Genomic DNA, 17,862 nt, shown 5'->3' on the forward strand with positions numbered 1-17,862 from the left:
ATTGCATTGAATCGATAGATTGCTTTCAATAGCATAGCCATTTTCACAATAATTCTACCAATCCATGACCATGGGAACTTCTGCAATTGGTTTCTTTTGTTCTGCATCCATATTGAAGTTTAATCATTTAATGACATGTAAATGTTGCTTCCCTCTATTAAGCTTTCTTTGTTTATCTTACCAGTATTAATTTTTTCATTCAGTATGCAGCAATAACACTTTAAATTTATGAACAAAAGATGTACTATTGCCCTTTTCTAAGCACTCATAATGTTACAATACCTGTCTATATGGTATAAATTACATTTCAGCCTGCAGTAGAGTTTGCTTAATGCCCTTGCTCCACATGTTATATTGCCATAACTAAGTTGAAAGCATACTGTTCCACAACTATGCCTACGGAGTCTCAAAGAGTTTGTTTGCCACCCTAGGTCCTCCTAATACTGGCTGTATATAAGTGATCAGTTAAACAAACTGGTCTATAGTTTCTTTTCCTGCAAACTGCCTATACTTGCTACCACATATCATTATGAAGACTAATTGATATTATATAGAAAAGTATTTTTGACAATATTTTGTGATGAGTGAGCAACTGGTGTTAGTTACTATAAATAGTAGTATTGGTTGCAGTGACATTGGCAAAATCATTGGCCTCACATTTCTTCCAGTGTCTTTCATATAAATTCAATTAAAGTTGAAGAGAATTAAACAGAAACATCGTTTAGAAGCATCCGTTTTCAATTCCTTACACTCTTTGTTTTCATTTATTACTAGAAACTTCAGTGTACTCAAAGAACCAAATCTATTCTCAAAGAAATTAATGGTTTAAGTACTCAAATATATTTATGAACTCTAGGGTGTGAACAAAGGGAGGCTTGTAACTAGTGTTTTTGCAGGAAATGTTGTAAGTTTTGACTGAAATTACTTATTTACACTTCTGAATAAATGGAGAGGTAGAAGGATTTATTTCTAGAAAATATGAGAGACCTATTCAAGTAATAGTTGAGATTGCCAACTTCTAAATTTGCAAAATGCTTCTCTTTTAGATAAAAGAATATTGTTTTCACCAAACCTTTTATGTCCTAATTATCACTTATGCTACATTTAGAAGTTCTGCTTTTAGCCAAAATATGCAAGTGGTTATTGTTTAATTCAGCAAACTCTGTCTTTGGTAATATTTTAAGTATGAGTCCAGCAAAAACTCTGTTTTTAACTAATTAAGTAAATTTTTTGCTCCTTTCACTTGTGTATTCTTAGCTAGTGAATATTGATGGATTGAAATGTAATAATACATTTTACTTTAAATATATTTAGATAAAATTTAACACTAATATTTTTTAAAGATATGTATATCTTCATCTTCTGTGGTAAAGGTAGGAAAAGGTTTGCATAAAGAAACAATTAGTAAATGTGCTTGACTTTATGATTCCTGTTGCAATTACTCATCTCTCTTGTTGAAGCACAAAAACCCCTATACAATTCATAAATGAATGAGAATGGATGTGCTCCAATAAAGCAAAAGTTATAGATAAGAAAATTGAATTTCATGTAATTTTCAAATCACAGGAAGTATAATAATTCTGAGTTTTTTTCAACCATTTAAGAAAACATAAAAACAACTCTTAGCTCACAGCATTTTACAATGAGCCAGATATTGATATGTGTGCCATAACTTGCCTACATATGTCCTAAATGATTTCTTTTTCAAAATATAATAGCAACATGCAGAGTTACTGGTTCTAACTTTATCAACACAGGGGAACGTGTTTATAACTTAATTTTCCAACTTTATATACCTTATCTTGGAGTAATATTTCATATTGCTTTGCAGGTATGCTAAAGGTTACCCACCTTATTCTCCCTATATAGGAAGTTCACCCACCTTTTGTCATCTCCTTCATGAAAAAGTGCCATTTTGCTGCTTACGATTAGACAAGGTAAGTATTTGTTGTTGCTATTGTTTTTCCAATAATAAAACTGCAGCATTTTCAATTATATATACTTAATTAATTTTTATACATTTTTGACTAAGTGTTTAAAGGATATTATCATTTCAAATGTAAATTTCATTACATAATGTAGTTAATTTTACCTTTTAACTTCACTAAAAATTGCCCAAATGCTTTATCCTTCCACTAAACCAGCCAAGTGGATTAATCCAAAGGGGAAAGAGAGGTATCAGAAACTTAAGCTCTTAAGCTTTCAACATCTAAAGACTACCTTAATAATTTGGCCAACTGTACATTATTTGTTTTATCATTCCTACTTCTAGTCTCAATGTGGAATCTCTTGATATGATATGATGGACTGACTAGTCCTAATACCTGAGACACAGACTAGACTATTGTGACCAGACTAGAAGTTAATATAAGTGTCTTGCCTAATATTTCCTTTTCCCAAATTTTCAGTTTTCTATTTGGTCCTGGGTGTTTTAGAGAAGCTATCTAAAATAGAAAAACATCTAAGATTTCTACCATTTTCATCTTTCCCACAGTGCAGCTATTGTACTTGGCCTGTATATCCCATTCACCTAAAGAATAAGGAAACAGAGAAGCTTACACACCCCTTAGAGACTTGAATGTGATACTAATTATAGCCAGGGATTTCTTCTTTTACTATAAACTTAGCAGTTAAAGTTAAAATACCAGTTCTCCATTTATAAGCTACATAACTTGGGCAATAATTGTACCAATAATTTTAATTTATTCATTTGAAAAATGTATATAATTTCAATAGTATGAACTTCATAGCATTATTATAAGGGCTTTATAAATTGATACATGCTTAGCTTTATAATTTGGTACCCAAACAGGTACTTAATTCTTTTATTAATAAGCTTTTTGTCTTTACTATGACAAATACTATAAGTTTTAGCTATTGCTATCATTCTTGAGAAAGAAGATTAAGAGAACATTAGAAGATTCCACTCTTTGTCTTCCTGAAGTTGCTTGGTAGATCTTTTCCATGGTTCCTAAATACTCATATGGACCCACTGAAGTGGAGAATTATATCCCTTAAGGCCTCATTCTTTTGTACTCTTCATTTTACTGTGATATTATGAAGCATTTGATATTCCTGCTCAACTGTGTTTTTTTGTAACATTAATATACCCTAAATTTTAGAGTTACGCACCATCAGTGACCTCTTCCATGACTAATTTTTTCCTACCACTAATTTTTATTTATAATATTTTGTTCTTTTCCTTTAAAAGATTTCTAAAATAACATACATTTTAACAACCCCCAAATCTGGACTCACTTCTGGTGGCATTCATTTATTTTAAGTATATAGTTAAAGAAGAAGAAAAGAAAACACCAGAAGATCAAAGAGTAGAGATGATTTATCTCCATGCAAGGGACCTGACCCAACCTGAAGGCTTAACTTTTAGAGATGAGGATTGGTAGAGCAGCAATAGAGGATTTTTTTTTTTTTTTTGTCAAAGGATTACTGTCTCTTTCCTGGATTAATATGATGAATTTTTTCAGGGTTGCTGATTGACTGACTATATTTGGTAGCATTGGCTATTTAGTTAGCATTAGGCTGTAGGAAGTGGTCTCCTATGTAAATGAGTACTCCTTATGGATTATCAAATGGAAAAGTGTAGTTGACTCTACTGTGTCTATGAAGTATGTGAGTTGGAATCAAGTTATCTAGTCATCCCTGTTACAGTAAGTGGCAGCAGGCTGGTGTCTGGTGAAGGTTTATCGATGCTAAATTCTCTGTACTCCCCTGGAATTTGCTTACTAGTTGAGCTATGTCTAAACCTCCATAGAGAATGCTATTCTTTTGTCTTGATATAGCTCATAAATATTGACATTTTAATGGATCCAGATAGTAAACCATCAATTTTCTTCTTCCATGACTGTTTTCCTAGTGACTATATTTTTATGTGACTTCAGATTCTGCATGTATTAATAATTTTTAAAATGCCCTTCCAATCAGGAATTGTGGCCCTTAATCTTTGCCCTTTTCTTTGTTCTCCATTCTTCCTTATGCTTTAGTTTACTTTTAAATTCATTTTCCTACTGCCTATAATTCAGCCATTAAAATTTCTATTAATGAGATTTTATTTTTGACAGTTTTTCCAATTTGTTTCACCTTAAAATATCCCTATTTTGCCCTTACTCTTGGAAAATGTTTTCTTTGGTATCCAATTCCAGGATATTAGATTTCTGAAAGATAGTCATTTCTCTGTGTCTGCATTTACGATCTTCTAATTGTCCTAGTTGTTCTGTTTTTCATTGTGGTGTACATAGCTATGTACTTCTCTTTATTTCTTTGGATTAGGATTCATTTTGTTTCCTGAGAATTTCTTTTTTATACCTTCAAGAAAATCCTTAGCCAATATTTATTAGAACAAGCCTTGTTTTAGATTCTCATCTCTTGCTTCAGTTATTCTGATTAGAAATATGTAAGATATTTTCACACTGTCATCCACACCTTTAATTTTTCCAACCTAGTTTTTATTTCTTGCCTTTTCTGTCTTGCATTTTTAGGTACTCTCTTAACTCTGCCCTGTATTTGACCCTTTCAGCTGCATTCTATGTGTGATTTAAATTATCTTTTGCATTATACAGTTTAGTTTGAGAAAATATATGGAAATAGATTTAATATCAGTATCACTTTTTAAATCTTCCTTGGATTTGTTAAATAGCCTTTTGTTCTTTGTTCAATCTCTGTTTTCTCTTACTTATGTAAGAGAAAGTTTCTTATGTCTTTAAACATATTGAACACATTTTATCTTCTGAATCTAATAACAGCAAAATCTGTAGTCTTTGTGGGTCTAATTATCTTGTTTATTGCTTCTGTTTACTCATCATGCCTTGTTCCTACCAGTGTTTTGTAACTTTTTAAGGAAGAATGGCAAAGGACATCAGAGTTGATGAATCTATAGAGAACTAGCTAATTTCAACACAAAGAAATCCATGTAGAGACATATATAGGTGAAAGAGCAGAAAACCAAGGCAGTTCTCCATGCAGATAATATAACATAACCATCTTTTGGTTTAGTAATATTAATTAAATCCAGGAAAGTCTAAACTCTCAGAAAATAGCAACATTGTTTCTAAGGCCAATAGTGTTTTATTATTGTTATCACTTTACTTTTGAGTACTTGCATCATTATCTGACAGTTCAGTTATACATTTAGGGCTTTTTTTCTGTTTTATTTCATTTTCTTTTCTTCTTTTAGTCCATCACTTTATGTACTCAGTATTGGGAATGTTCCTGAGGTTATTTAATAATATTATATATTTCTAGAATTGGAAGTCACAGGTAGGTAATCTTTCAATATAGTCCCCAGATGTCAGCACCAACAAGTTGTAGTTTACAGTACGAAACGTGCACACAACTGTTTCTGATTTCTTTCTCCATCATGCTACACATTTACAATTCATTGACCTTGTACTTGAACATTTTCATTCCTACTTCAAGTTGGAGAACCTGGAACAGACAAATGTAACTGTTTTCAAAACAGTTAGAAAATTAATCAAGTTAATATTGCCGTATATTCTATATCTTTTCACCAAATGTTAGTGGAATATAAAATTTTCTTTCTGTTAATTTTTCTTCTCTAGAGTTGCCAACATAACTACTATGAGGATGCAAAAGCCTATGGATTCAAAAATAAACTAATTATAGTTGCAGCTGAAACAGCAGGAAATGGATTATATAATTTTATTGTTCCTCTCAGGGCATATTATAGACCAAAGAAAGAACTTAATCCTATAGTACTACTACTGGATAACCCGTAAGTACATTTTAAAATACACAAACAAGACAAAGTTTTTACTATTATATTATATACATAAATAACTGATTTTAATTTGCTTAGAGTATTTTAAATCAGATACATTATGTTACACAATTCATTGGGAGATATGTTCTATGCTATGACATGAAAAGTCATTGAACATGGTTGTGTTTCACAAATATTACTTAACATTTCAATGATGCATTGAAATACTCAGAGATTTTATTTAAAATTATTTTTGCAAGTTGTCATAATACCACTGGAGAGAGATCACTGAAATAATTACATTAACCAAGCTAACATGAGAAAAATGTCTGCCTAAACTGCACAATTTTGTTGTCTTTCTAAAGAAGTGTTAATTACCAGAGAAGCATTTATTGATACATTTTTATATGTTGTACTGTGGAGCATCATCATGGATTGTTAAGAGTTAAAACATACAGTCTATAAAATAGCCCAAGTGTTTTATCACATGTTTTTATTTTAAAACTATTGGGTTGAGTTATTTTTGTTAAATAAAATTAAGCATTTAGCAAATATTTCTGGAAATATAAATATAGGTTATTAAATGCAATGGTCAAAGCTATTTTATTCTAAAATTATAATAATCCTTTCTGTGACTAGAAACTAGTAGCAAGTGGTCCTTAGATAAATATATTTTGAGATTTTTACACTCTCCTCATCCATTCCAGAGTGATGCAAATTTCAGGGTAAATCAAATTATGAAAAATTTTGTTGCCTTTTCTCTTTTAAAATTACAAATAGGTTTCTTTCACCTCTTTTTTTTTTGGTGATTCTGTGACTTGAACTCAGGGCCTCACACTTGCAAAGCAAATGCTCTACCACCTGAGCCACTCCACCAGCCCACAAATAAGTCTCTCAAAACAGAGATACTGCTTTAATATATTCTAACTTCATGGTATTGCTCTTTCTGAATATACCTGTATCTAAACACTCATTTGTGTATCTGAAATTTTTTTAGCAATATCTTGACCACGCTGACAAAAAATTGAGCACACTTGTAAAATTTTTAGTTGAGGGATTTTCAAGTATGATGATACAGTGACTTTTCAGTACCTCTTTTGTATCAAGGAAGGGGGAGGCATATTTAGGATAGGTGTAGTAGAACAGAAACTTGGACTTAATGTCAGAAGAAATCAAAACATATTAACACAAACCTTGGGAGAATAGCAGTCAGGTTGTGGAATGGCCATAGCAATAGAGTAGTGATCCCAGGTCTTTTGCACACAATCTGAATTTTTTTCTGAGGGAAAACTGCAAGAGACTAGCTCAGTTTGCAAAAGAGACCCTGAATTACCTATTGGAACTCAAATCTAAGATTTTGGCATCCTTTGTTTTGTTTATGGTGTGTGCACTCCCTTCGACACAGAATTTAAGACATGAACATTTGCAAACTGTCTTAGATCTTCATCTTGAGTGACTTGGATTAAAGTACGGCAGTTGAAGCCCAGGTTATAGAAGAGACAGGAAGAAGCTTGAGAAGAAACTTCAAGTGTGATTATAGCATCTATCTGGTAGGGTGAAGGCCAAAATTTCCTCTTCTTTACATTATTTCAGGATAAAATTTCTTGTCCTGATGTGTAAACCTCTTCCTCTAAAAATCTGTCTCTACAAATTACGGAGTAGAATTCTCTATATAGCACAAAGACAGACTCCTCTTTTTCAATCTCCTGTCTTGCTCAGTAATCCCATCTCAGAGTCACTAATTTTTCCCTCTTCCATCTCATTAACCCATGAAGTAGGATCTAAGACGTCAAATCATTCATGTGTAGTTTATGTAGATTTGAAAGTAGCTGGACTTAAGTTAGTCCCTTGCTGTTTTGTTCTGAATAAACAGGAAATCAAAATATCTGATTTATGGATTATTGATTTGCATATTATAAAGTCATATTGTAAAACAGTCTTAATTCTTGAAGTTGAGCAATACCAGAAAAAAAATCTGAAAATGCTTAATGACAAACTGGTCATTGTTTCTGTAGAAATATAAATGGGGTTCTATCAGAGAATACCTTGTCTGAATGAAACCATAGAGATCATTTGATAAAGCTGATGTCATGCTGGCTCACATCTTTCAGCCTTGCTACTTAGGTAGCTGAGACTGGGGAGATTTTGGTTCAAAGCCAGCCCAGGCAAACAGTTCACAAGACTCCATGTCCAAAACATAACCAGAGCAAAATGGGCTTGGGGGGTGGCTCAAGGGGTAGAGTGCGTGCTTTGCAAACACGAAGCACTAAACTGAAAATCCTAGTCCCACCACGTGAAAAATAAAGTTGATACTGCTTTCTTCCATAATAGTAATATCTACGAGCACTTACAACATGTCACACATCATACTTGACATTTTGCCTTTATTTTACACTTGTTTACCATGAAAAATATATTCATTTTACTTAGAGATGATTTAGCATCAGTGTAATGTACAAAGGGGTTTAAAATCTCTATACTTACAAGTGATAGTGTAAAAATTTAAAGGAACTGAAAGCTGAGTGACTAGGCTTCTTCTCTTTATTTATGGATATAAGACAGACATAAACCCAAAGAAGTTACAGGATTTCCACGTAAATTTTCCAAGGTCAATTCTAGCTAGGATTCAAACCTTCTAGGCCATGCTTTCTTCATTGCTCTTTTAGCTGTATGATCTTACATAACTTATAGGTTACACGTATATGAAAAATAGATATGTTTGTCAATTATTTTTGGAAGCAAAACTATATGTTAACTTTAGATTATTTTTGTAATAGAAATTATAGTAGTGTTACTAGTTGTTTACATTTTACAATTCAACCATTTATATAAGACTACAGTTTGATGATTCTAGCAGGGTTTGACTTTCTTTCAATTTATTATTATATCATTATATATTATGTATTATCAATATTCCACTTTTTATGACATCGCAAGTATAGGTTTAAAGTCTGTTAACTTCCTGTATATTTCTTTAGAGTGGTGCCTAATGTTCTCTGTTCATTTGAACAAGAATGAGGGAACAAAAACTAAGCACCAATAAATAATGCTCCTAGAAGTTTTATACAATCTCTTTCACCTTTTAAGAAACTTGTTGATCTGAAATGACTCATACCTTGCAATCTACCTTGTAATACTGCAAAAATGTTGCTTTCTTCTTTAAAGTATTTCCATGTTCTAAGAATTTTTACAATGAAAATTCTATATACTTTGCAATTATGACTTAGCTTTGAGTCTTAATTCTCATGAGCAGTGCTGAAAATAGGAAGTTTAGTCAAAAGTCCATTTAATTCAACATAATAGAAATTAAAAATAACAGATCATAAGTAGGTAGTTTTTAAATGTTAATTAAATTTATAATATTCACATACATAATAGGATGAAATAAGTCTTTGCAATGTTGCATACGACAGACTTCTACATCTCAAATGGTAATTAAGTGAAACTTGTCAAATTGAAAAGTATCTTTGGCTTGCTTCATTAGAGCATGCCAGATGTTTCAGCCGTTCATTAGCACTGGTGTTGGTTCTGATTGGTTGATCATCTGTTCTTCAGGGTCTATTCTGTCAAACTCACTTCAAATATTTTGATGATAGTCCCCACATTAAAGGTTATCTATTCATTTGATGACATCAGAAAAGCCTGTGAAATACTGGAATCAGTTACCTAAACCACACAAAGAAATGCAAGATCCAAGTTTATGCTCTTAAGTTTTTACTGATGTCTTATTTTACTGCTTATTTATTAAATCTGTTAAGAAAACTTCACCTTATTTAAAAAGTAATGATAAAACACTGTATATATCAATGCCTTTATTGGAGAAATTCAAACTTTGTCCTCAGACAAACCTGAGGTAAGCTTTAAGTTTGCCCTTGTGGTAAGCCTATTTTATATCTTGAATCCCTCTTGTCCTCAATTTGAATTGTAAAATGGTTAGAAAACGTAACAAATTATTGTGAGTCAATGTAAGATAATGTATGCAAAGTACTAGTGCAAGATCTGATTCATAAAAGGCAATCAGGACATGCCATTTTCCCTTCAGCCAATCAAGAAAATAACACTGTCACTATTCAAGTCAGTGGGATGTAAAAGCCCTAAAATACAAAAAAAAATGGAGGCAGTATAGCTCAGTGAGAGTGTGCTTGGCTGGCATGCCTGAGGCCTTTAGTTCAATTCACAGCACTAAACAAAGGAAAGAAGGAAAGAAGGGAGACAGGGAGGAAGAGGTTTGATTTTTAAATGGTTCCTTAATATTTTAGGAAGAAATAAACTACTTAACAAAGTGGAATTATGAAATGTCAACAAAATAAACTATACTCATAAAGACATATTACACTTGCTTCTTCAAACTGAAATAAGAAAATTGAATTTATTTTGGTTATTAGTACAATCGGATAAAAAAACCCTTCAAGTCTGCAAATCCATTCAAATTTATTAACTTATTCACCGCCTAGTGCTCACTAGTGTTTAATATTTGCACATAATGACAATTTTTATTATGAGAGATTTTGTAAGATATGAGATTTTAGACTCATAAGTCATTCTCTTTCTTGGTAGTTTTACAATTAGGATTGCAACTACTGAGTGTGTTCATTTTTCCTCTGTTTACTAGCATCAGTTACTTTGTAAAATTTTTATGTCATTTATTACTATTTTCAGGTGTTTCATTTTGATCCATGAATTTATTCTGCCCTACATCCATTTTCTTGCCATATTTATTTTTTCTTGTTAATTTGAAATACTTATTGATATATAGAGCAACCTTGATCTTTAAATTTTGCAAAAACAACTTTTGAAATCTGTTTCTCATGTGTTAAACTTTTTTGATGACCTTTATAGTTAAACCTGTCAATCATTTTCACCACTTTTCCATAATATGATTTCTAGTAGTATAGATAAGCCGTCTCTATTTAACAACAAAAAAAAGTTGCACACACTTTGTTGTATTGTATTATATTAATGGTTTTCTTTTTCTCCATTCAACTTTTCATCTGTACTTTGGGATGTAATGTAATATACATCTTATTTTTTTGTACATATTTCATGTGTCTGCTTAGTGTTTCTCAATGATAATGCTCCTTCACATAAAGGTTATGATTGTCAATTAACTATCTCCCAATGACTAAAAGATTAGTCTGTTAGGAGCTGATGATGTAATTTGTGTTGTTCAGAATGGAGGAGGTTGGTAATATAAATACTATTTTCAGTTCCTTTAAGTGAGCTGGCAAATCCATATAAGTGCAACATTTACACTTGTTTCTTTTTACACCATCAATTTCAATAGCAGTAGTATTTGAGTCTATTTCTTTTTTTTAAAGGAAGTTTTGAGGATTTCTTAAGTTAAATGGGGTTCATCAGAATTATACATTTTCTAGGATTTAATGGACTTGTTTTATCTTGCAACATAGCTGAAGTCATGTAATGATAATCAATGTTACAACAATTTAAGAGCAAGTGCTGAGAACTGGAAGACTGTTTGCCCAAGATAAATATATAAGTATCTCAGAATTGCATATAACTAAAATTCATGAGTTTCTTAAGGCAAGGAATAATTTTGATCAATTAGTTTTTATGGTCTCTACTTGACAAAACAAAAAAAATTGCAAAAGCCTTATCTTCAGTTTTATTTCCAACAGAATGGTGGACATATCATAAAGACTTATTTTGTCCCATTGACCTCAGTATTTGTTATTACACAGAAACTTTTCAATATATTTGTTGAGCTGAATGATTCAACAATATTAAATATTATTTCAAGATTGAAGAAGAAAGATATCTCACAGTAAACAGATGGGCAGAGAAAATATCATAAAGAAATTAAAACAATCTGAACCTAAGATATTGAGTCAGATTTAAAAAGAGGTTATTGAAGCCCAGATACATATCTGTAATTAATAATGAAGAAGCTTGAAGCTAATTTTGTTACATAAATTACCATTACCTGAAATGCTCACTTACTCTAAGCTGAACTCTTTGAAAAGGTAGAAACAAAGAGAATAAGGTAAAAATAATAGAAAAAGAAAACCTACCACAGGCAAAAGGATTTTGCACGTCACCACAAGTCATCATTGTGGCTCCATTCTTTTGGTACTTGCATCCTCACACTTGCTTGTACAAGCACAAAGCAGGGTGACTAATATAGGGAATGTATGTCTGAGTCAACCGAGAGAATGACCCTCCTCATTTTAAGAAGCAGGGCCGTGCCTAAGAAAAAAGTAGACACTTCTATCATAAGGTTCTAACAGAGACTGCCATTCTCGGGTACATTGTTACAGAAGTTGTTAAAAACAACACAGTCTGGAGCTTTCAAAATGTTTGTGACTGTGGCTTAGTAATATCCATTCTGTGACTGTTTGGGGATAATGATAAAAATCAATGCAAAACAAAATCATCTAAAGTTGAATATACCAGCGTGCTCTATATAAAAGCAAGATATTAGAAATTCCTGTGATATCTAACAATAAAGGGTGGAAATAAATTACAAACTAAATAATTGAAGATTTAAAAATTGTGGTACTTTTAAAAGATGTAATAATGTATTGGAAATATTATTTAATGTTGAGAAGAATTTAGTCAAAATTATAACAGTGGTAGTCTTTGGGAAATTTCTTTTTTTGTATCTTGCCGTACCGAGCTTTCTTTGTTTTAGAATGTAAGGAGATAGCAGGACACTCAACAAAAAGGAACTAGACAGGGAAGAAAAGAATTAATCTACCCAGGGATTAGCATCTGAGAGCTCTCAGGTGCCCTAATTCTCTGGGCCTAGAATTTCCCTCTCCTCTCAAACTCCTAGGCAAACTCTTCAGGACTCAATTTAAGACTCACCTCTGCACTATTCCTCAATTTTGCCCATACATTGCATTTTTGTGCTTTTGTACATGTATTCAAAAACCTATGTATATCTTGTAAGATAAGCTGTTATTATTTTTTGAATATGCCTGAATTTATTTAAATGTTTATTGAATAAAATGTTGGGATACATGTATACACTGAATGAACAGATGTATGAATGAATTAATGAGTATGAAGTGAATACAATATATTAAGTGATCTAAGCAAGATTTCAGATTTATGGTTCTCCCCTTGACTATGCATACACGGAAAGATTTCAGTTATAACAAATATTTATCCAACAATACAATTGAATAAATCAATAAACCAAAAAAGTGAAATGCTTTCTTTGTAATTTATGGAATCCATATTTTGCATGGGAGCATATCCTACCTTTATTTGACCTATTACAGACCATGTCGTACCTATAGACAACATTACTCTTAACAGGTACACTTAATAGTTACTCGTAATAGGCATTTGTACCCAAGACTTTAGGTCATTTAAGAAAAAAAGCACTCATTTTACATTTTCAAAATCTCCTCTAAATGGATAGCTTTTTAATTCATTGATATTTTAGTCTTAAGAGTACTAATTCAGTATTTTTGTAGAATTATGCCATAATATCTGTGATTTAGAAAAATGAATGCTTGTCTTTTACAATTCTGAGTGCACTGTGTGACTCATAACCAGTCCAAATGACATTTTCTAGCTAATGTAAGAAAAAAGTGACTTACAATTAATCTTTTAAACAGTGTTTAGTTTTGGGAATGCAAACTAAGAGAACTTGCCTCCTTTCTTGAGAAGTGCTACCACTGTTGTGACACTGTGTTTCATTTTGTAACCCGTCTGCTACTTAGGCCAGATATGCATTTTCTGGATGCAATCTGTTGGTTTCCAATGGTTTACTACATGGTGGGCTCTATTGACAAGTAGGTGACAAAGTCTTTGGCACATATCTAGTGTAGTGTCCTGTGGTTTGTCAAGTGCTATGCCTTGTTACTGCATGATGAGTGTAACTTGCCATGTTAGTATTGCGATACGATATATCATGCATGTACAGCTGTGTTCATGTGCTATATGTCTTATATTAAACTTCCTAAGCAGTAATCTATTCTCGAATTAAAACAAATCTTCCTGCATGTCAATTTGTCAATTGTGCTGTTTGCAAAGCTATTTCAGTTTTGTGTCTTCTATTAAATTAACATTATTATTGTTGTTAAAATGGCAGAAAAACTAAAGATTCAACATTGAGATGCATTGATATCATTATCATAACTTACAGAAATCCCCAATCACAGCAATCTTCAAAATAATTTAGAAATGCTTATTTTAACTTAGATTTATGAGCAGGAACATTTTCTTAACAATTTACTCTAGTCATATATCAGAATTCATAGTATCTAAAAGGCTTGTTAATCAAAATGTCTTATTGTGCAGTGCATTAGTATAAAAATGCAAATACTTGTATATGCATCATGGTGGCAACATTAGATGCATAAAAATGAAAGAACAGAAAACTAATAGTATGAAATAATGTAAAATGTATTACTAGTTTCCATTTTTAAATATTTCACCCAGACCCTTTGAAATAAAATGCTAAACTTTACCAGTTGAGAATGTTAAAGATTACATTTCATCCTATAGATCTTGAAACTTTAAAAGTATTTACCTATAAATTCATTAAATGTCAAGCAGAATCCGTTTAGCCTCCATTCTATATTAATATATTTTATGTTGTTAGTTTTCACTGTACTAGGAAAGTTAAAGTATAGTCAGTTATGCTAAAATTATTATTTAAATCCTAAAAATATTTTATGACCAGTACTGCTATTTTGAAATGATAACTGTTCTATTAAAATTTATTAGAAAAATAATAAAAGATAAGGAGTAAAACTTCCATCTTTTTTCTGATATAAACTGTGAAGTGAAATCTCCATTCATATAAATATTTTGAAACAAAAAGGAGAACTAAGAGCATTAGATTCCTAAGGGTAGAAATGAAATAGGATTCGTTCTAAATTGATAATTATTGAAGTTGGGTTTGGGGAATATAGAGGTTCATTATACAATTCTGTTTTGCTTATGTTTAAATTTTTCCTAAAAAGATAACTTCCTTTGAATGAATTTAAACACACTCACACTTGTAAATTTCACTTCATAGTTCTTGGAAAAAGGAGTCAAGAGAAAGGTGAAAAGGGAAGTAGGGTCAATTAGATTATCTGGAATTTTTTCTTCAATCAGATTGATTTTCTTTGGCTGCCATCCGGTGGTCGAACTGTTTAAAGCAACCATGTTAAAGAAAGTGGCAGAGCAGATTGTGGGACTGAGAAAAGGCAGGACAGACATGACTTGTAAGAAGTGGATATGGGGGAAGGGGGAAGAAATGACCCAAACATTGTGTGCATATGTAAGTAAGAGAAAAAAAGAGAAGTGGATAGCCTACTCAAGAAGAGGACAAAATATTTGGATGCAATATGAAATAAATAGAAAAAACAATGAAAAACACTAAGGACATGCTTTAGGGGTATCCTTCAAATTGTGTGCATTTTGTACTATAGATTTAATCTCATACTTAAGGTAATTACTCAAATCATTTGCCAAGGTTATGAGTAAACAATACCAGCCAATAGTTTGATGATAGAATTAACTGATACATTAACTGATACATGTGGGTATAGATAACACTCTCAGATTTAACCCATAATGAAATTTTTGTCAAGTATTAACTTTAGCTTTGTTAAATTTATTGCTGATTAAAACTTCATCTTTTGTATATTAAATTCTATCTATATACTTAGCCAGTTAAACATACCTTCTACTACTTTACCTTTATGCTTTCCTATAAAATTATATTAGAGATTTTTTTAAAGGGGAAAAATCATGAAGGCTGAAATTAAGGCAGTAATTTAAAATTATTATTTGGTTTGAAGGCAAATGATTCAGCTGTAATTTTTATGCTCCATAAAAGACCGTACCACATTCATTTTCCATTTTATTTTAATTTTTATCAGCGTTTTTGGCAGTGCTGAAGTATAACCCAGGGCCTGGAACATGACAGGCTGTATCCCAGCCTCTGGTTAACTCTCTTTATATTCCATTTTAATAGATACCAGAACAATAATGATAAATTTCCTAAGAAATTCTCAAAACACATATTTTAGGGATTTAAACTTAAAGATCTTCATCTCAATTGGATGTTATGGTCCCAGTCCTTTGTGCCAAAGGAAATTTATTTGGAATAACATTCTGTTTCCACAGTTTTAGCTATAAAATTTCTGCCACAGAACATTGCTCCTGATTCAAGCAAAATATTTTTTTTGGAGCACTCCTGGGGTTCGTGGATTGAAGGCTGTGGTAACTCTCACCTTATAACTGAGTAAGAAATCCTGCCTCCCGCCTTCCCATGAAAGGAAAATGTTCCCATGAAAGGCGATGTGGCTAACTTAACCAATCATGTACCTAGCAAATATTTTCATGGACCTGATGCTTCAATTTAAGGATCTAAAAGTAACTATGGGTCTTGTAAATTTTATACTTCCTATTTGAATCAGATGAGGAAATCAATTAACCAATCTCTTCTCTGTCTTTAATCAACTCTGCACTGAGAGCATTCTTGTACCCACTCCGTCTCCCTTAACCCATTCAGCTCTTTTTTTGCTAGGTTATAGAAAGCAGAGCATTGAGAATAATAGTTTTCCTGTTTCAGTTTTAGGGACAAACATCTTTTTCTTTAATTTCGTGTAGAAATGTAAGGTATTTTATCGGTCATAGTGAAGAAGACTGACTGTATTATAGCCCACAAGTATTTGTTTTCTAGTTTTATAATTGCTTCATGCAGCCAAAGAAATCAAGTTGATCAATCACTTGTTCAAAAAGTTGTGCTGGCTAAACAGCAGGCTTCAATAAAGTAGTTATTTCTTTCTTTCTCATGCTGTTGGCTGTATAGGACCAACTTATAGTATATAAATCTTACATAAAGAAATAACAGACATTTTAAAATAAACGTGCTGTAGTTTCATATTTCTCCATTGTGCTTGACCATCGAAATTAAAATATTAATTATCTATCTTTACTCTTAATCACTAAAAGCACCTTAGAAATAAAAAATGTAGCTGCTCTGTCTTTGAAGTAGTATGTTAACTTTTAAAATTGGAGTTTTAACATACTCTCTTTGATTGCAAAACATGTGTCTTCCACGTGTCACTTATATAATTCATAAATGATTTAATAAAGATTTCTAACACAGATGCTTTGAAGTAGTTGAGAACTGATGAGTTTTAGTGAGCCCCAAATAAAAATTATCTCATATCAGGTAGATAATGTTGTATTATAATACCCATTAATCTGTGCACACTATAGAAATCACCTAGAAGGGCAATTTCTGGAAGTCTAGAAATGGGTGAGTTTGGACAGTCATATCCACCATTGTGATTTATTTAAAGTCTACTTTTCTCTGTTCATTTTTATGAAAGCCTAGATGATTTGCTCAGGTGTGGTGTCACCTTTGCTGCCAACATGGTGGTTGTGGACAAAGAGAGCACTATGAGTGCTGAGGAAGACTACATGGCAGACGCCAAAACAATTGTAAATGTGCAGACCCTTTTCAGGTACGTGTCTATAACCCAGTCCTGTCATTTGCTTGGTGGTAATTTTATGGGAAGTATTTGATTCTGAGTCTATATATGTGGGATGAACATTAGACATTTAAACTGACTTTGTTCATTTACTAATTTGACTATAAAACAAGCATTTCTTTATACCTAATGTGTGTCTGACACTGCAGAAATTTAAATGTTTAACACCATATCTGTAATTCTTCTCAAAAGAAAAAGATATACATAAAGAAAAATAATATGTTTTTTTGTCAGATAACTTAATAGCAAATTTTTTTAATTGGGCACAGCTGTGGTCAAGATTTAAGATCAGCTATGTTCTGCTTTTGATTTCATGCCTAGAAGTACCCAAAGTTTCCATTTAACTAGGATTGGAAGATTGCAAAGCTATAAGCAGGTTAACTTATCCAGGTTAGAAGAAAATTCATAAACTAATGTTCTCTATTTTCTAGCCTTTATTAATTAAGCACTCTGATATAATTCCCTGTTATGGTTATTGTCGAGTAAGTATGAGCAGTCCTGACCAGAGAAAGGTCCTTGTGATAAGCAAAGTCAAAATCATTTATAAATTGAGACCTCTAGATTACTTATAATTATTCTACAAAATCATCTGAAAATTTAAATATCTAAAAGGTCATTAAAATTTTATAAGTAAGTTTTGCACCAGCTTAAAGGAAC

General features: G+C 31.9%; 1 protein-coding gene across 8 annotated transcripts in view; it reads left to right on the top strand.

Annotated features, from left to right (window-relative positions):
- Window positions 1-17,862, top strand: part of Kcnt2 (potassium sodium-activated channel subfamily T member 2) — a 363,205-nt gene that overhangs the window by 250,173 nt on the left and 95,170 nt on the right. For 6 of the 8 annotated variants that reach the window (XM_074048756.1, XM_074048753.1, XM_074048759.1 and 3 more), the window contains 4 exons: window positions 1,832-1,937; window positions 5,577-5,749; window positions 13,429-13,500; window positions 17,044-17,178. In XM_074048756.1, coding sequence (XP_073904857.1) covers window positions 1,832-1,937; window positions 5,577-5,749; window positions 13,429-13,500; window positions 17,044-17,178 — 486 coding nt within the window. The remainder of the gene's footprint in view (window positions 1-1,831; window positions 1,938-5,576; window positions 5,750-13,428; window positions 13,501-17,043; window positions 17,179-17,862) is intronic. The other 2 variants (XM_074048757.1, XM_020168560.2) reach the window with 1 other exon arrangement.

Source organism: Castor canadensis, chromosome 11 (assembly GCF_047511655.1).
Source record: "Castor canadensis chromosome 11, mCasCan1.hap1v2, whole genome shotgun sequence".
In the NCBI taxonomy this organism is placed as follows: Eukaryota; Metazoa; Chordata; class Mammalia; order Rodentia; family Castoridae; genus Castor; species Castor canadensis.